This window comes from Planococcus citri, chromosome 3 (assembly GCF_950023065.1).
Source record: "Planococcus citri chromosome 3, ihPlaCitr1.1, whole genome shotgun sequence".
Classification (NCBI taxonomy): Eukaryota; Metazoa; Arthropoda; class Insecta; order Hemiptera; family Pseudococcidae; genus Planococcus; species Planococcus citri.
The window spans coordinates 43,336,135-43,356,247 of NC_088679.1; the positions used below are offsets into that span (position 1 = coordinate 43,336,135).

At 32.3% G+C, this 20,113-nt stretch overlaps 3 protein-coding genes across 3 annotated transcripts; 2 read left to right on the forward strand and 1 right to left on the reverse strand.

Moving 5' to 3' along the window:
* Positions 1 to 401: 401 nt before the first annotated feature.
* Maf1 (repressor of RNA polymerase III transcription Maf1) lies at positions 402 to 2,931 on the forward strand. The gene is made up of 6 exons (XM_065358005.1): positions 402 to 933; positions 1,019 to 1,168; positions 1,242 to 1,395; positions 1,467 to 1,591; positions 1,667 to 1,786; positions 1,860 to 2,931. The coding sequence occupies exons 1-6, from the start codon at positions 851 to 853 to the stop codon at positions 1,948 to 1,950; spliced, it is 723 nt and encodes a 240-aa protein (XP_065214077.1). The 5' UTR covers positions 402 to 850; the 3' UTR covers positions 1,951 to 2,931.
* A 493-nt stretch (positions 2,932 to 3,424) lies between these two features.
* CYLD (ubiquitin carboxyl-terminal hydrolase CYLD) lies at positions 3,425 to 8,376 on the reverse strand. Its single transcript, XM_065358003.1, has 13 exons — positions 7,563 to 8,376; positions 7,315 to 7,486; positions 7,083 to 7,219; positions 6,909 to 6,996; positions 6,614 to 6,775; positions 5,482 to 5,705; positions 5,247 to 5,397; positions 5,025 to 5,172; positions 4,723 to 4,919; positions 4,345 to 4,641; positions 4,153 to 4,268; positions 3,854 to 4,070; positions 3,425 to 3,777 (listed from the first exon to the last, which is right to left on the reverse strand). The coding sequence occupies exons 1-13, from the start codon at positions 8,106 to 8,108 to the stop codon at positions 3,590 to 3,592; spliced, it is 2,643 nt and encodes an 880-aa protein (XP_065214075.1). The 5' UTR covers positions 8,109 to 8,376; the 3' UTR covers positions 3,425 to 3,589.
* Positions 8,377 to 8,829: 453 nt separating this feature from the next.
* unk (RING finger protein unk) lies at positions 8,830 to 14,005 on the forward strand. The gene is made up of 15 exons (XM_065358004.1): positions 8,830 to 8,988; positions 9,061 to 9,270; positions 9,698 to 9,884; positions 9,954 to 10,059; positions 10,124 to 10,259; positions 10,326 to 10,528; positions 10,601 to 10,740; positions 10,899 to 11,075; positions 11,155 to 11,383; positions 11,468 to 11,590; positions 11,663 to 11,805; positions 11,886 to 12,095; positions 12,171 to 12,260; positions 12,332 to 12,493; positions 12,564 to 14,005. The coding sequence occupies exons 1-15, from the start codon at positions 8,930 to 8,932 to the stop codon at positions 12,741 to 12,743; spliced, it is 2,355 nt and encodes a 784-aa protein (XP_065214076.1). The 5' UTR covers positions 8,830 to 8,929; the 3' UTR covers positions 12,744 to 14,005.
* The last annotated feature ends 6,108 nt before the right edge of the window (positions 14,006 to 20,113 follow it).

The window sequence follows — 20,113 nt, forward strand, 5'->3', positions numbered from 1 at the left end:
TATTCATTCATCACAAATCACGAAATGCAAATTTCGGAAAATTTTAGGTAGTAGGCACACAAGATGACATTGAGATGAGATAGGACTACCTTACACATATTGATTTATTGATCCCTTCATTCTCACCTCACTTTCCCATCTTATTATTATAAATTCTGAAGTCCATGTTCAATCAAGATAAACAATAGTTGATGCCTATAAAAATTGTTTTTGAAAAAAATTTTCGTTTTCCTAATTACGAATTTACGACTTTTTTTTTTGAAAGCAAGAACGTTAAATTTAGCGCGTCATTTCACTTCGCACCAATCACGTAATCCAAAAAGATTTCTTGTCTTTTTATAAGCGTCTGATTGGTTGATTTTGTTATCACACAACAAAAATGGTTCCGTTTTCCTTTCTGCGCTTCGCTAGTTTCGTCTTTCGTTTTGTTGAATGGTTGTTTCTTGTTTAGTTGTTTATTTTGATTTAGATTTCTGGTTTTGCTTTGTCTGAAACGCAAATTGTTTATGAATTTATGTTCGTAATTTGAACGCGAAAAAGTATTAATTTTGCAAGTCTTTCATTTCGGTGGTGCGATCAATTCTCGCGAAGTAATATTTCAAAGTAATTGGACCTCCCAAATAACCTTTATATTTTTATTGATATTTGTGATGCGCGGAAAAATATCTATGTTGAGCCTAATTTCGTTCCTAGATTTTTCAAGTAGTTTCAGTTTTACGATGCATAAGGTTTTTTCACATCAAAGTATAATGTATCCGAGTGGCAATAATATTGGTTTACGAATAGCGGAAATACAATCACGAAACTGTTAAGTGTTAAGTAAAAAGTTCCTTTTTTATCGTACATCACAATGAAGCTCTTAGAAAGTCCGGAATTCGAAGCATTAAATACATCCCTCTGTTTGGATTGCGGTGAAAACAAAATCATGGGAAGGTAATATTTGAAATTTATTTAATGAAGTTTATCTACTTGTAGAATAATTAGGGAGTAATACTTTTACCTTGATGTTGTCCCATAGAATTGAAGGTTATTCGTGCAAAATGATTGGAAATGAAAAACAAATGTATAAGAAGTTCAATTCCGAACAAGGAACGACGCCTCATGATTTGCAAGCTTTGTCCCCTTCGCAGCTATATAGCTTTTCTCCTGGCCAGTGTAACTACATCAGGTAAATATTATAGATGAGATGGACGCTTTTGTCGCTAGTTCATTTCACTTATTTTGATGAACGAATATTGCAGTCATAGTGTTTCTGGAGATGAAGAGAATCCATTATGTGATACAATCAGTCGCAAAACATTATTCTACCTCATTGCTACGTTGAATGCGTCATTCCCAGACTACGATTTCTCTCACGCTAAAAGCCACGAATTCAGCAAAGAGCCCAGCTTGGAGGTAATTATTTGCGTAAGCTTGATCGTATTATTGAATTTATCATGAGAATGTTTCGTATTCCCTTTGCTTAGTGGGTGATGAATTCTATAGACAGTAATTTAAGCACAGCTGCTGGAGAGCTTTATAGAGCTGTAAGAGCAAAGCTATGGTCCGCTATTGAAAATATGATTCATTTGTTGAATTGCGAGATATACAGGTAATGAAATATTCTATTTCTACTCATTAGATTTCTTTTTAAATGAAAACTAACTTTGTCATGTCAAATTTTCAGCTATAATCCGGATTTAACGTCTGATCCGTTCAGTGAAGATGGTACTTTATGGTCGTTCAATTACTTTTTTTATAACAAGAAACTGAAGAGAATCGTCTTCTTCACTTGTCGCGCTATCAAGTGAGATCTGTCACAATACTATCTCGATTGAAATAATTTAGACTGTTCTTTATTTATTTTATTTCATTTTCAGCCCGATGCACGTCTTGGATTCGGGTATTGGCAGTGATTTTACCATGGATGATGAAGAATTATCCAACGATTGGCAAGATGTGGAAAATTAAATGAAATGCTTTACCCCAAATTCCATGTAAATTATGTTATAAATCCGGTGAATTAAATTCAAACATATTATCACACTATCATATCTTGCATAATTCTGCTAAAATGTAATCAAATCACACCATTAGTGTTGATGCTGCCAGTAAATATTCCAGTATTGTCTGACTCATTTTGAGTGAATGATTGAAGTAAACTGACCAAAGATATTAGTTTATGAAATGATTAAAATACCTTTTAAAAAAGTTTACTAAATTTACTTAGTTGTAATGTATTATGTATAACCAATCTCCTTCAAAAATTTATCATTACACTAAAAAGTACTGCATATTACTATTATTTTTGGTTCGTTTTCTTTTCAAACAAACTTATGAATATACTGACCAAAATATCAAATTTACTACGTTCTATATTTTCTTATTGTAATTTGAAGTTATTTGTATGTTTTAACTTTTTGTTCGCATGCACTCTTAGAGTATTTTTTTGTGTTAGGGTTTTGGTTTTGTCTCTTTTCAACTTGTTCTTTTCTGTTAACATTTAACGTGATTTTTTGAAAGATGAACCTATCTTGATGGAGAATCCTTTTGTGTATATTTTGCTTTATTTTCTCATTTTGGTAGTTGGCTAAAATGTATTTTATCTTATTTTGTTAAGAATTTTCATTTTATAATTTTACGGTATTATAAAAATAATGTAACATTTTCAAATTTTAAAGTCACTAGTATATGTATGTAATATGTATAGTGAATTAGTACATATGAATTATCGGAGGTTTTAGATTTATTCAGTTTCTCAGTCCTATAATGTTATTTCAAATTCTTTCCGATCTCATTTTGCTTTAAGGATTTCCTTAATTTTTTTTGTGTGTATTATTGAATGAAGAATTTTGTAAATATGACTTTTTATTTCGCTTGCGCATAACTTTTTGCTTTCGCTGTTTTTAACATAATGTGTAGATTAATATTAAATTTCTTTTTATGTTTCAATTGTCTTTAATTCTTTCAGCATTAATTTTAAACATTTGGAATATTTATTTCATAGATGATTATTTTCCGGAACAGTTAATCATAATTTTCTGATCGGAATGTGGTTCGTCAATCTGAATTTTTTTTTCTATGACATAATTTCGAGGAAAAAACTTCAATCACGACTCAGGAACTCGTCGTTCACCTGTGTTTTAAAATAAACCTAACGATTTGAATTGAATGATTTCACTGATTTCAGGTGTATGTACATACATATAAGGTTCCACCAGTCTGACGCTTTCCTTGTCTGTCTTCTGTGAAATCTGCTGGGCTTAGAAGTTTTTAAAACTGATGCTGATGAAAATTGAATAAATCAGATTTACTATCGCTATGCGTTCCACAGTATATTCGATTGCGAATTCGTTATCCGTTTCATTATCAAATAAGATTTACTGAGTGACGTAGGCTAAAAATGGGAACCCAAGTCGTATATTTTCAAAAAATAAAACAGTAGCAACGTGAAATGTTATACTTGATGTCTTAAAATATTTTGGAATGCTTTGAAGGAAAACTTTCTTAAAAATTATACACTATTCACAATAATTATGACAAATAAAATAAAACGAAAACAAGAGAATGCAAGAATTAAAAATGACTAAAAATTAACAAGGCTTCATCATCAACGATACATCATCACATCTGTACTCTGATACATACACATATACGCATCACAAAGTAACCTTTTCGCATAGGTAGGTAAATTACGATCTTCTTTATAGGAGAATTCCTGAACACCGTTTTCGGACAACCAGTTAGGTAATTCGGAGCATAAAACCATTTCGGGGATATTGAAACCATTAAGTTCGCCTAAAAGAAACGCAAAATTGACGAATAAAAATATTCGGAATTCGAATCAAATGTTTGAAATGAAATCTTCACTAACCTTTACGATCGGCCATGGAATCGAAAAAACACCAAGGTGTATCTGGACCAGATCCGCATTTGACGAATGCTACGTAATGCGAAGTTTCTATACAAAGTACTGCAAATAATTCCATGTATTGTCGCGGTATAGCATTTGGATCACGAAACGAAGCACATTCGCGGGGTACTTGGAGTAATGTTTTGGTATGATGACGTCTGTCTTCATGAGAATGTACCTGTTCAATTGGAATTACATTACGATATAATCGAAACAATACTTATGCATCGTACTCTTATGTTGAGCCAAATGAAACGTACTCGAGTTACACATTTTTCGCAAAATGAAAACCACCAGTCATCATGTTGTAAATTTTTAAAACAATCCTTACATTCGTATTTTGCCAAAGCGCCACACACCGAACATTCTTTAGGAGCTGAAAAAAAAAATATTCAATGGATTATTTTTACTAGGCTAACAATATGATCCAAACTATCGGGAAAAATGATTACAATTTTCGATGACGTTGGTGACGTCTAATAATTGCGAAGGTAATATGCGAGGATACATTTTATAAGATTTGCCAAATCTAGGCATCTGTATTATTAAACATGATGGAACTTCTTTCAATTTAATATCACTGCTTATTAAACTTTGTTCGAATAATTCTTGCACGGTGGGTAATATGAGTTTTTCGTTTTTTTCAACAAACAACTGATAATAATACGCTTCGTGGCCAGAGCTCAGCTTCAAAAATGGCTCCGCTTTAAGCACTTGCGCAACTAATGATGTTAGGAATTCTTCGGGATCTGTATAATGGACAAAAACAAAATCAGGATAATTGAATCGACTAAAATGAAATCATGTTATTGGTTCTTTCTATGAAATACCTTTTTCTTCGCAAGTCAAACCAGTTACTGAAGTTGAATTATCGAGAAGAGTACGCAGTTTCATTACACTATCGGCATGGACGAATAAATTTTTTCTTAATGGATTAACTATTTCTTCTCGCAGAACTCGTCGTACTTCTTCGTAACAATCACAGTCATTTGCATTCGCAGGTCGTAATAGTAAATTATCGAATACACTGTCGAAATGTACATTTACAAATATATAATTTTAATAGGTATGTAAAAGAAAATTTATGGAAAATTTGATAGAGAACAAAATGAACCTGTACTATAATACTAACCTCGTGAATGTAAACATGGAAAACAAAGTCGCGTCCAAATAGCATGAATTATTGTGGCCTTGTATTCCATTATATTTTCTGAATGTTCTGTCAGGATCCACATGGGTGACGGGTTCAATAATTCCGGGTATTACTTCTCGAGCACGATCTATAATTTAAAACATCCATCGAAGATAATATATAAAATTTACCTAATTTATACGAGGTGTATTAGTATGTCACCTTTGAAAGCTTCGATTGAACAAGAAGGCTCGGAAAAACGCGAATCTTTTTTACACTGGTTGAGTAATTTGAACGTTGCTCTATGAGGAGCACAGTCAAAGTATTTATGCCCACGCATCCATCCATTGCCTGCTTCACAATGTTCTTCTTCCTAATGAAAATACAGTGCATTTTTCGCATCAAATTGTAATTGTACATTGATTTACAATTTACATGGAATATAAATTAAAAGTACCAATTCGATTCCAGCTATTAGAGGTCTCACTGCACCATTTTGATAATCTATATTACCGATCCATTTTATAACTCCATAATAAGGTTCATCTTTGATCATCACTTCTACCACAGAACCTATTCCGAGATCATTTTCATTTTCCGATGATAGCTTTGATTCCGACTTTCGTGAAACTGTTGAAGAACTGCTGTACTTCTCTGATGATTTTCGAGAATTTTCGTCATCTATGGTATAAAAAAATTACTCTATAATTTACGAATATAAATTTCTACAATTTGAGCTGGTAGGAATAAGATGCGGATGAGAAAATAAAAAAATTAACGATTTCATATTTTCGGGATTCTTGTGGTGAAGTATTTCTTTGGATTATGAAAATTCCACATATGCGCTACTTACTTACTACATGAAAGTGGATTTTATTGATTAAATTTTAATAAAAAGAAAATTCTTTGAAATATTTAAAGAACAGAAAATTTATCAAATTTGAGTTGAAATCTCTACTCACGATTGAAAAACATTCTCATATCAGCTTCTCTTCTTTGCTTTTCTAATTTTTCAAACCATTCCAACGCTGGAATTGGAATTAAATCGTACTCCGACTCCATTTAGAATTTTAAATTAAATACTGCGTACAAATTAGGTGGAAAATAGCGCGCGCGACAGAAAAAAATTAATTTGCTAAAAAAGTTATAAATTTCGTATTATCGTACAGCAGGTAGTAGAAATGAACTAAAAATAACACCAGACTTCGCTAATAATTAACCGACTATGAGAAATAAAAATAACTTCGACGAGTTTACTTTCACGAAGAACGTGAACTGAATCGGTAGCCTATGCGATGTTGAAATGCTAAATCGAGTGAATTGTTTCGTTACGCGATTCCTTTTTTCTATTATTTTTAAACAGACGATTGCCTCAAATTGAATAAATTATGAAATAAAAATGGAAAAATTATTTCAATGTAATATTTTCCGCAAAGAGAAGAATACGCCTCTCTATTTTTGTTGAAAGGAAACATTACGCAAGAAAAATGAAACAAAAATAATTTACCGCAACAGAAAAATTCACAATGAGACAAAACAAAACACGTAAAACCACTGAAAGAGAAAATAGCATTTTAAAAAATACTCACATTTTGTATTTGACGGTGATTTCGGACCAGAATTTGAAAAATATTCATTAAGTTCGTTTAATCCTAATAGATCTTCTACTCTGGAAATGTCGGGATCTTGATTGTTAATGTTGTAAGTGGTTGAAAATTCACCAGTTTTTCTCAGCATTTCATCATATTGTTCTGTAAAAGATGAAATTTTTAAATTATTTTTGCCATTTTTGATCGTGCGATTAACGAATAATCGCAATTTGAAACCTTCTCAATACTGAAATGATAAAAAAGTGTAAATATAATATTGAAAGTTGATAATTACTGAGAAATTCTTCGGCCAACATCAAATCTCTGGTAGGAACGAGGTGAGTATGCGAACGCTCGCAGTGCACTGGTTGGCATTCATTATCCTGGAACAGAAGAAATGTATAAATTTGTACTTTAGAGGTACTTTTTAACATTATGTACTCTTGTTATAAATTACTGAATCACTTACCAAATGTATTCTCACTTTATCACTAATTCTACTATTCCAGCATATTGTAGCTGGTTGTGGATCTGATTCCGATAACCACATCACACTATCGCCACCTTTGAATTTGTGAATTGAGTGATTTTGTGAAACAAAGTCGGCTGAAAATTCGATAAAACCCACGTAGAATCGAAAACAATCATTCACACAGCAAATCTCATCAAGTAGGTAAGAAGTAGGTTAAGTAAGTACTCACTTTCATCTTTAAAGTCATACGAATACTGATTATCAGGAACATTAAGATCATTTAGAAACTTGGATTTTGACGATGTCTTATGAGAAGGTTGATATAACCTCAATTTGTCAGCTGCAACGTTTACTTTATTGCCGATTTTCGTCAAGGAACTTCGTTGATCATCAAATACATCCTATAAAAGAGCAATCAAAAATTAACTTCAGCGATTCAAAACAAAATACTCGATTTAAAAAAGAAATAAAACTCACTTTTATCAATACTTCGAATAAAACACCCATACCATTGTTCTTTAAACTTTTCTTGGCTGTAACCAAACCGATACAACTGGAATACAGTACTACGGAACAACCAACATCAATACTACATAGCTCTTCACAAAGTGCGGTATCTTTAGCGATTCTTATTTTATCTGCGACTGATTCTATAGTAGCAATCAGATTCCACGCTTTTTCATTTACTTTGATTAGTTTATCAGGAGAACATCGATAAGTAACTTCTTCAGGTGCATTAATCGTATTATTTATATCGATAACTTTTACTTCCAATTCATTCGCTGGACCTCGAGTACTTCTAACTGAAACAACCAAAGATCCTTTCTCCAAGAAATCTATCTGATTGTTTTCCTTCACGAAAGCTCGACAATTTTCAGCCACCAAATAGTACGAGCGAGTTTTCACCGCAGATCCTCCTGGAACGTAGAATTTCGAAGCCATCAGACACTCTTCTTTTAGCTTTTTATATCCTTGGGCTCGATGAACGAGGGACCCAATTGAAGCACAATTCTGCGTAATCATTAAATTTTAAACGCGAGATCTTGCATTCTGTATTAAAAATCGAAACCGCACAATAATGACAGATTCGTCTTATTCCTGTTTTGAAAAATGATTCAATTGCACAATTCATTCGACGAAGTACGTGTAATTGCGCGTTTATAGATGATTGCAAAACAATTTCAACTCAATATTATGGCAAAACTTTTCGAAAAATAGTCAAAATTTGTGATTCATTCAGCATAACTGTACTTCTTTCTGTTGTTTTATTTTGTGTTTTCAGTGTTTTGTTTGATAAGAAAAAATTTATTTACAAAATTTTACACGTAACAAATGGCGTAAAATCGAAAACTTTCGATAAATTTGATCGAATCAGGAGCAAGGTATATAATTTCAATGGCAAACCAAGGTCGATATAATTTCGATTGTGATAAATGTCGATTCGAGAGTTCACCGATGACGTCATCGAACAAATTACGAGTTCGCGTCAATTATACAAAGTATGAACGGATCAGATTTCGTATTCTTCAATTATTTTCGCGAAATTTCAATGTAAGAAATTAATTACGAGATAGTACAAGATTCAGTTTGATAATAGAAGTTTAAAAGTTCAAATTCAAACCAAAAATTGACTAATAAACAGAATTTTACAAAGGACTCCCAAATGATCCAACCAAATCATTTCGCGTACGTTACGTTTGAATCGACCTGGCAGATAAAAAAACGTTGAAGTCTTTCATTAATAAAAATGGTTAGCGTCACGTGATCAAATATTGCAATCAGCATTTTGTGTTTGATTTTTATTTTAGTTTGTAATTTGTTAAAATTAAAATTAATTTATAAAAATGCCTTCAGAATCGAAACCTTTACTCACTACTCCAACCGAGAAACCACATCATTATACGTAAGTACTTCACCCAGTATTTTTTCCATGCATATCTAAACGAATCGCGATTAATCGTTGTATTTGTTAAAGTTATTTGAAGGAATTCAGAGTTGAGCAGTGTACGTTGTTTTTGCAACATAAATGCTCTCAGCATCGACCATTTTCGTGTTTTAATTGGCATTTCCATAACCAAAGACGTAGAAGACCAGTACGTAAAAGAGATGGCACCTTTAATTATAGCGCAGATAATTACTGCTCCAGATATGACGAAACAACAGGTCTTTGTCCTGATGGTGACGAGTAAGTTGGATACTCATTTCTTTTAGCGTAATTAGTTCGTCCGTTGCGATCTTTTTCGACTATATGTATCCTATATGCTTCATGGGACTGTGTGGGTTCATGTTGCATATTTTGAGCTAGAAAGATGCCAGCATCCCATATGCGGATTTGGATATTGTTGCCAATTCGTAATTTCCGATTTCAAATTGATCAGAATTAAGCCAATTTCCACCAAAATTATCAGTGTTTGTTATTAAACCGTATTAAGTAACACGTCATGGATCATTCTTCGGTGCTTGAAAGTTGCGCGCGAAAAATCTATTACGCTTCTGTAGCCTGTAAAATAGATAATCATGTCGAAAAAAAAACAACATTAGTATTATTACTAGATATGGAATTGACTGTTCTCTTTGGATTATACATTAATTTTGAATTTTCCATGTTGTAGTTGTCCGTATTTACACCGAACCGCTGGAGATACCGAAAGAAGATATCATCTAAGGTATTATAAAACTTGCGTATGTGTTCACGATACTGATAACCGAGGCAACTGTGTCAAAAATGGACCTCACTGTGCATTTGCCCATGGAAATCATGACTTACGACCTCCTGTTTATGATATTAAGGAGCTACAGGTATTACTTCGACCGTTGTAAGTTATTCATGTAGATGAATGAATTCTTTATCAGTATTCGAAATTTCAGGCTCAAGATATGTTGGAAAATGCTGCCAACTCGGCAGTTAATAATAACGGACCTAATGTACTTGATAAAGAACGTAATACTATGAGTGAAGATCCTAAATGGCAAGGTAAATATATCTGTGATATAAAACAAGTTCGATTGAACGTCGTTCTAATACGTTAAATTCGCAGACACCGCGTACATATTGGCGTATTATAAAACTGAAGCTTGTAAAAGACCGCCTAGGTTGTGTCGTCAGGGATACGCTTGCCCTCATTTCCACAATATTAGAGATAAACGAAGAAATCCTCAATTACATAAATATAGGTTCGTGAATTAATTATTAATTGTTTTCTTTAGTTTATGCTTGACTTATGGTCATTATTTATGTAGATCAACGCCTTGTCCAAATGTAAAACATGGGGACGAATGGGGTGAACCAACGAGTTGTGAAAATGGGGATACGTGTATTTATTGTCATACTAGAACAGAACAACAATTTCATCCTGAAATTTACAAATCATCAAAATGTAACGACGTTCAACAATCTGGATACTGTCCTCGTGGAGCTTTCTGCGCGTTTGCGCATTTGGATGGTAACGAATTTATTCATTTGAGTAATTTTTACCTGAACAAATAGAAATTATACTGGAAAATCCCTATTGCAGAGGAAATGACTATTGTACGTGATATGGCTGCTGCTTTAGAAGTGGGCAAGAGTTTAAGTGAAATTTTGGAAAGTATGGCTATTTCAACCAAACATGATAATCTTCCAACTAACGATGATGATTGTAATCTAGAAACATCGGTGAGTAACGATGATCTCATTTTCATGAATACAAGTCGGAAAACGTATGATCGTGATGTATGCATTTGCATTAATTCCGATAATTACCCATTAATTTTAATCAGAATTTTGAAATTTCTTATCTTTATCATCATGTTATCGATTTCTTTTTTCGTCAGGATGAAACCGATGATTTAACTGAAAGTGATACTGTAAGCAGTATTGCTTCGGAAAATTCTTTAAGTAAAGCTCCTGGAGCACAGTTAAGCAATCATCAAATAATAAGAATTGAATCTGCCGTTTATAACAATAATACGCATAATGCCCAACAACAAGAACAAGACGCTCAAAAAGCGGTTAGTGAAAATACATGCAACCGAGAAGCACAACAAGAAATCTAACACTAAATACTTGATGTAATTTTTCTAATTACAGAACTGGATAAGAAAAGAATTAGTTGCTATAGAAACTGATCCGTTATTAGATCCAATAGAACGCGCTCAACGAAAACAAAGTTTATACGAAGAGTACAGCAATTTATCGAGTACGAGTCCTAGCAATGTCAATGGTATCTGTTTAAATAATAATATAAATTCTGGATTAGACCTATCACCGTTGTCCAGCCATTTTAGGTATAACAACGATAACATAGAATCCGTATTAGGTGAGTGATATCTGAATTTTTATCCTGCTGAAAAAATCACTTTTTGTGACCCAACTAGTGACTCACATTTACGTTTTCTTTCAGGTTCCAAAGTGGATGATTTACAATTAGATGATACTACTTTACCGTTAACTTCTGTAATAGATCGTGAATTTGATAAATGCGCTTCGTTAAATAATTCTATATCTGCTGGGTTACAAAGTTCTGGTTTGTATTTGTTTTTGAACAGTATGATCTGATCATTTGAGAAAAACGTTAGACTGAACATCTATTTTACAGGTATATTATGCCCAACGCCTCCTGTTAATATTCCAAGTTCTGCTTTAAATGATCAAAATCAAGTGAGTCGGTTTTCTCCTGTGACATCTCCTCTAATGAATTCGGGATTTTTATCATCTCGTTTTCACACGGAGCCAATTGACGTAAGTATAGTATTGCCATATTTATTTTGGATTCATTGATAGATTTTACGTGTAATTCGTCATTTTCTTCTTGTTTCCAGAATACTTTTCTGAATCATACCTCTTCGTTACAAGGTATTACTAATAACTCGGTGAATAATACCAATAAACTAAACGCCGTTGGCTCGCAATTCCGAACTGCATCACCATTGTATGATTTCCCATTACCGTCTAGCGTTGTAGGTGCGCCTACGAATGTATTAAATCGCCAAATTTTACCTCTAAGTAATAGTTTCTCATTTAGCTCCGAGGTAAGAAATATTTTTTCTGAAGTAAATTGAGGCATATGTAATCTTCACAGTTAACAAATGTTTTAATAATTTTAGGAGAAAATTAAAAGCACCACTGAAATTTTACGTAGAGAAACGGAAAATTTACAAAGAAAATTGAACATCGCAGAACAACAACGTGATGAGGTAAATTGTCATTATAATCATTACTGTTGAAAAAATTCAAAGTTATAAAAATATTTATTTGATGTGAACAGGCTGTAGCTCAAGCTAAAGATCTTAAAAAAGAAGTGGATTTATTGCAAGGATCGCCATATTTACACGGGTTAAGAAGAATATCAGAATTGAAAAATTTATCATTGTCAGCTTTAAAATCGTTGCAATCTCAATTAAAAACTGATTTAGAAGAAATCGAAAAAGTAATTATCGACCCGATGCCCGTATAGCGCACGTAATTTTCTCGTTTCTAATTGCTCATCTTTTTTGTAGGTTTTGTACCTTCAAACAGCGACGAAGTGCATATTATGCGAGGAAAACAATCGTAGTGTGACTTTAGGACCTTGTAACCATTTTGTCATTTGTCATAGTTGTGCGCCATCACAGAAGATGTGTCCGTATTGCCAAACACCCATAGCTACACAAACGTCTTCGGTTTCTAGTTCCGCATAACAGTCTTGAAATTTTGCTCCGAAATGTCAATTATAAATCGTAATAGTATTATATTATCAGTTTTGTGAGGATATTTGATACGTATGATTTTATCTTTTTTGCGTTTACATTTCACAATTTACAATTGCAATAATGAATTTGATTTAATACAAAAAGTTTATGAGTTATTTTTAATATCAAGGTACAGCTATAATTCAGTACCCTAAAGTTATTTTTAATTACTTAGTATTATATATTTTTTTTAAATAAGTTTTTTAGACGCCCATGATAAAGGAGAGATATTTTTGACCTTTTATTAATTGAAGTACAAGTTTTTAATATTTTACTATTTTTTACTCAAATTTTTTCATGGAATACCGTTTGCTACAATTTTTTTAAAGACAATAATAAAAAAGTATTTTTATTATTATAGAAATTTCTATAAGTGTAATGAAAGGGATTTCAAATAATTTTACTAAATGCATACGTGATTTGACGTAATTTTGATCTTTATAATTACTCAAATATTTTTTTCTTACTTCTAAGATACCTATTTTTATTAAAAAAACTTTTAAATTTATTAAAAATCATAGTTGAAAACATATTTTTATAAATTACGTTTAAAACTTATGTGTCAAGTTGCGAGTTTTTTTTTAATGATTTAAACACTCTCTTAAAGTAGTGACTGCGTCGTTAACGACGAATTAATAACCAATGTCTTTCTGCATTTATCAGTTTTGAAGAATCACTCGATTGTTTTGATCAGTTTATTTTATACATAATTATAGTTCGTCAACGTAAAGTTTATTTCTACTTTTTTTCCAGTTATAATTGTAAGTTTTTTACGATAATTTTAAAATAACTCAAGGTGTTTTTTTGCTATTCCTATATTTTTTTTCAAAATAAAACATAAAGAAGGGACGCGATTCGAGTAGAATCGAGATGCTGATTAAGTCTGAAATCGTTTAAATTAAAAAGTTGATATTTCGATCAAAGCCTTACCTCACAAGAAACATTTTTTTTTTTCATTTTGTACATAATTATGATAACGATAGGAGGCTGATAATAACTATTATTATTATTTTCTTTTTAATATAAGTTTTGTAATTACGACAAGGCATGGTTTTAAAAGTTTTGAGACGTAATTGTATAGAATTTTTTAACTTTCCCTTGAATAATTTTGATTCAAAACCGCTAAAACTTTTTTTGAAACTTCAGTTTTTATGTTACTACGATACATTTGAAAAATGTATAGTTCATGAATAAAATGATTTTATCTCGTATTTCATACATTTTTCTTGTTTTATTTTCCTATTATTTTCATATTTCAATGGTTTGCTGATCTAATAGAACTAACAGTTTATTGAGCTCTACCTAATTCTGCACTGAATACGATAATCGAATAACGAATGACGCGTTGTTGGCGACAATCTGTGGAGCATGAGTGGCGGGGAAGGAGGAGTCAGACAGCTTTGCCTGCGATACGTATGGAATTTCAAGGCGCATTGACAAAACTGTCCATTGAAAACACACGATTTCGATTGAAACCGAAAATTAGAACAATTTATTTTATTTAAGTCCTTTCTCCGTTGATCAAAGATTATACATAAATTATGCATACTTTAAATGCCATTAGTACGAATGTGAAATTAAAATCGCAAGTACTGATAAATTGAATTTCGCGAAGATCTCTCGCTATGTTTTTAACCACGTAGCCTATTGCAATTAATATCAGATAGGTGAGTATATTCACATCCGCTTGTTTCGGTGCGAATTCGTGAAATGAAAATTATTGCTCAGATGATTTGAATGCTGATTGCCCGATTAAAATATGAAAAGTATTACAATGAATTCACGTTCGCTTAGGTTGGATTACACCTCTATCAAAGTATTGAATATTTTACATGTTCTTAATGCTTTTATCTAATTTACCTATTTTTCAAGTTCGTATGTAATTAAATGGGTTATCTGTTTTGCAAATATATACAAAGCATTATCGAATAGAAAATCCACTTTTACTCGACACGAGCCTGTGAGTTTTTTCAACTGATAAGGTAGGTAATTGAAGATAATTTATTAGTATTTTTAGGAAAAATTATAAATAGCATCGTGTTTTAAGATTGATCCGTGTTTAGCATTCTATAACTCCGGTTACTATTTTGATGCTATTTAATTGGTTGCAGTCTGTTTATTACGTTATTGAAATTAATAAATGTGTACTTTCGTTTTTAAAATCAAGACTAATCCATTATGGCTGGTAGTAAAAATAACGAGAGACGTTGTTTAACAATTACATTACGTTGTAATTTCAAGTCTTCCATAATAATAATGTAAACTTGAGTAAGTACCCAATCGTACTAAAAAGCATGATTGCGCTCAGCTATGTTTTCGCTGTTCATAAAGCACTATAGCTACTCGTATTCGTAGGTAGGTACGTGCAAAAGTCGGCGTGTTTTTAATGTTTTCATACTTTTCTTTTCTTTTGTTGTCATTAAAAAAAAAAAAAATGTTTACCTGTATTTAGAAAAAATATCTTTTGATGCAACCTAACAGTTTTCGACGAAAAAGTTTCTAATTGAAGAAAGTAATAATAAATATCTAAATTTTTACACTCGCATATACCTAGGCTCACAATAAAATAAAATTTTAGTAATCAACTAAGTAAATATAGAAATGTGTAGATTTATGAGTCACTTTTGTCGATCAAGTATGCATTCAACATCAGTGTACGTCTCGTCTACATATGTCAGTTTGATTTGCCTATTGTAACCTTGATCTTGGTCCTTTCACTTTTTAAAACTGAAATTTTGCCTACCTGCTGCGAAAATTATAGCAAAGAAAGTAGATACTGCGTTTATTCGCAGAAAAAAGAACGATCGAATATATGAACTAGAAACGAATAAATTTAGGCATTCACCTAGGTACCGAGATTTGAAAAAAAAAAAACAAAACATGTAGGTAGGGAGATTTGGAATAGGTCGATTCTAATAATTATACCCAAATTTGAGAAAAAAAACAGAAAGTTCAAAGATATGCGTAGATTCTAAATAATTTCCAAGTTCACGACTCTACTGATCCTCTACAAAAAAAAAAAAAGTGCTTTGCGATATTGCCGAACCTACAATTATATAAATTCGATTCAGCGTATCTTTCATTGTATTTTTATACACTCATGTATTCAGCGATTCTTTTATAATACCGTATTCTTGGCCATGCACGAAATACATGAGAAAATAATTAAAGATGAAATGAAAAAGAAACACTTTCGATATTGTTTTAGTTTCATTAGTTTGCGGTTACAACTAATTGACAACCTACGTGACCACTACGCTTTTTATTTTTTATACGAGTGTCCGTACGATTTACACTTGAACGTTGTTTAGCCTACTTTTATTTCATTTCTACATCGTTTTAGGACTCGGGATAAAAATTATAATTATCTTAATCGAGCGCAATTTCAGGAAAAGTAATTGTAATTGCGTTAAGATACGTTTTTCATCAGTTGAACAAAAATTTATAGCGAGAAATGTACCTATGCTAGGTGATTTTTTTGATGTAGCCGTCGCGTACCAGTTTTCAAACGTTGTCTAAGTGTAGGTACATCCTGGTTAGATTAACGTGATTTTTTTTTTTTTTTTGTAATATAACGTATAAACTTTTAATGTTTAGTATATAAATGAACGATATAAAAGATACCAACTGCTGCTTAATTGTAGAAGCGATTATCTTACAGGTTTAACCCATTCGCTATATGCATGAATATGTTGATAGGTAGCAACTAGCAACCTAGGTAATATCTAGGGCTAGGATTTTTATGCAAATGCTTGTCTGAATGCGCTGCAGCAGATGCCGCATAACAATGTTTCTTTTGCGATTCATAAATTTTTAAGCCAAATTGCAAAATTTTTTAGCGCATAATTTTGCTTTTTTAGACCATAAACGCTTAATACTGCTTATTTTCAGCAAAAAATGGTCAATAACCGCTTTTTTAGCGCTTTTTTAAGTACTTTAGCGCATATTTTGAAGAAAAACGACAAAAAATCGTTCCGAAAACTCAAATTTTTGTTGTTTTGTCAAAAAAATCACTTTCAAAATATTTTAGTTGAAAAAAAAATAAAAACATTTCTATCTCTGATTTCGCAAACGAACGTTTGAATTTTGATTCGGTTCGTTTTTATTTAACCAAATCTTGTAATCTGTCACTTGTAGGTACATTTAATGTTTTTGTTCAAAAATTAAATCTAAAATAAATATGATTTTTGGATTCAGTTCAAACTTGATAGGAAATTCAATAGGATTTTCGCATTCTGCTTAAAAATGCCTGCATTTTAATATGTCACACGATGCACTTACATACCGCTTATTTTCGCTTTTTTAGATTTTTTGGCGCATAATTTTGCTTTTTTTGGCCATTTTAACTGCTTTTTATAAGCGCTTAAAACTGTTTTTTCAGCGCATAAAAATCCTAGCCCTAGTAATATCTATCAGAAATCAGAATAAAACGTACTAGCTATAGTTCGGGTTCGGGATCAGCATTGCATATGTTCAAGGCATACCTTCATGCTCTTAAGCCAATTTTGACGGTTCCAGGAGCGTGGAACAAAATTGAAAACCAGGAAGTAGGTGTAGTGAAAATTGAAGACACAAAAATTCACTTTTTTGTACGCATGTTTTCAAATTCAAGTTTTCAGCACTCCCCCCCCCCACCCAAAAAAGTATAGTTAATTTTCAGCACACTCGACCATAACAAGTACTTTTGAGTAGGTTAAGTACTTAATTTTCGAGACCTCAAACACCTCATTTTTGAAGTTTTAGATACATATTCACATTTTTAAAACAAATAAAAATAGGATGAATTAGAAAAAAAAAAATCATAACATTTTGATCTTATTGCAAAGAAGTTCTGAAAAATTATTTTGATAAGAAAACACATGAAAATTGTGAACAAAAATTAATCGTAGTTATGTAATTTTGTTTAATTTGTTCATGTTTTGTTAAAATTGAAAATTTGGCATAAATAATGTCACAAAAAATGACAAAAAGTACCTAGTTTTGTGAAACTTGGAAAAAAAAAACTAGACAAATTCTCAAAAATACGAGTACAACTTTTAAACATCCCTATATAATATAGGGTGCCATTTATCGGCACGCCAGATTAAATCATTCGAACGACAGAAAAAAAGTGTTTTGCACGACAGATGCTAACGTCCCAAAACCACTTTTTTAACGACGGAAACAGTTTTCAACAATTGCACGACAACAAAAATTGAAGTGCACGCCAAGAAAATCAAATGAACGCCAGTGTATGCCCGACAAATAGAATGAAATGCATCGACGACTTTAGGAAATGAACGACGACATAATGATAATAGCGACGAATTTATTCACAAAATCACAGGCTATAGGTGGATAAGTATGGTGAATTTGCCCTCGAGAGCTTCAGGGTTGATATTTGCATGGAATGTGGGTACTCTTGAGCACCTTCCGTCAGGTAAGTTTCAGACCCCCAGACCCCTCCCCCGTTTTTGAGAAACCCCCCGTTTCTGAAATTACAATAAAAAAATTTTCTCAGCCCCATGTGAACCGATTTTTTCAATTTTTTGGCATGTTGTAAACATCCATAAGAGGTATCCCCACAAAAAATTTCAATTCCCTCCCCCCATATTTTCCCCTCAAAATGGCGTTTTTTAGTTTTGTTTGCCTGTTTTAGCAATGATCATGATTCAGCACAAAAATGCGAATAGCATTTTTAAGTGTGTTTTTAACCCCTAAAAAACATATATTTTTTCAAAAAAAAATTTCTGGTGGGTCGTGGTCAAAAATTGAAAAAACCAACAGAGGGGGGTTAAAAATGGATTCTGGTGTAAATTATTGTTTTTGGTAAACGAGGTATCGTTTCCATATGAATCGAACCCCCCGAACACGAATATGACGTCCAATTTCATGTTACCCTCATCCACACCCCTCCAGTGCCCCTGCCCCCACCTCAATTTTTACTATATTAAGAATTGAGCTATTTTCATAATGTTGGTGTCGTTTCCATATGAAACGAACACCCCGAAAACGAATATGAAGTCCAATTTAGGTAATGTTATACGTAGTTCAATGTATGTGTACTGAGCAGGTACCTACATCGCCAAAACTTCGGATATAACACTATTCAACAAAGACATGAATGAAACGAAAATGATAAGATATCACTTATTGAAACAAGCGTACCATTCATTATTCACAAATACTGCTCCATTCATGTTCACTAATTCAAACAAGAGGACAAAAATTTGGGGTATCGGGCAATTGAAATAATTTCGTCGGGCTTTCCCATGTTCGTCGTGCATTCCCTTTTTCATGGCGTGAATTTTCTATGCTGGTCGTTCAAGGTCTGTCGTTCAATGCTGTCGTTTTAATGACCAAAACTGTCGTTAAATCCCTGTCGTTCAAAAACACGATTTCGTCGTGGGATTTTTCTGTCGTGCAATTCACTTTTTCTGTCGTTCAATTAAAGTTTTCCCTATAATATACGTATCCAAAATGTGTCACATTTCAAATAACCTATCAAGTGCTTTAGGTACTCATTTTGTTGAAGTAGCTACCTGAACATTTAAATAAAAAATCCAAGACAAAGACACACCTCAGCTAAAGTAGTCCAAAATGTCGATAGATGGGTAAAGAGTTGACTATTGAATTTTTTTTGCATACTTTTTTTTGGAACTGAGTCATGGATGTCATTTTGAAAATAACCACTTTCTTCGAAAAATTAGATCATTTGATACCTACTGACAGTGTTTGATGTTTGATGATTTAAAAAATAAAAGTTGAAGTTTGATCACGTATAAAAACGATGGGACGGACCATCGTGACCAATGACGTAACTTGTATAAGAAGGTGGCCTAACTTATTCGTTTACCTGCCTAATATTCATTTTTAAAATTTTATTTTCGTCAAAATTGTTTCCCTAATTTTGGTTGATACAATTTTTTGTAGGGCAGTTTGAGTGATTCTCTTATTGTTACTCTGAAGTCTGAACGTTTGCTGCATATAAAGCTATTGCAAATTTAAGCGATTTACATTTTAATAAATATTGGGTGATGGGTGCTTAATGGAATGGTATGCACTAATAAAAAATTCATTGGTTGCTGGTGTCTGCTACTACTCCATAAATTGAGCTATGATAAGTGACTGTCTTCAACTTTTCATTTCCATCTCAACGTAAGTAGTTAGCTTCTTACCATATCTATTATAATGATTTATCGAGAAATCCATCTCATTTCACTTTTAATTTTGTTATACCTGTCGATATAAAGTGAGATAGACCTACACATAACATACGTTGACGTATCTACACCTAGCTATAAAAGTGATGAAACACACGAATCTATAACCTTTGGATG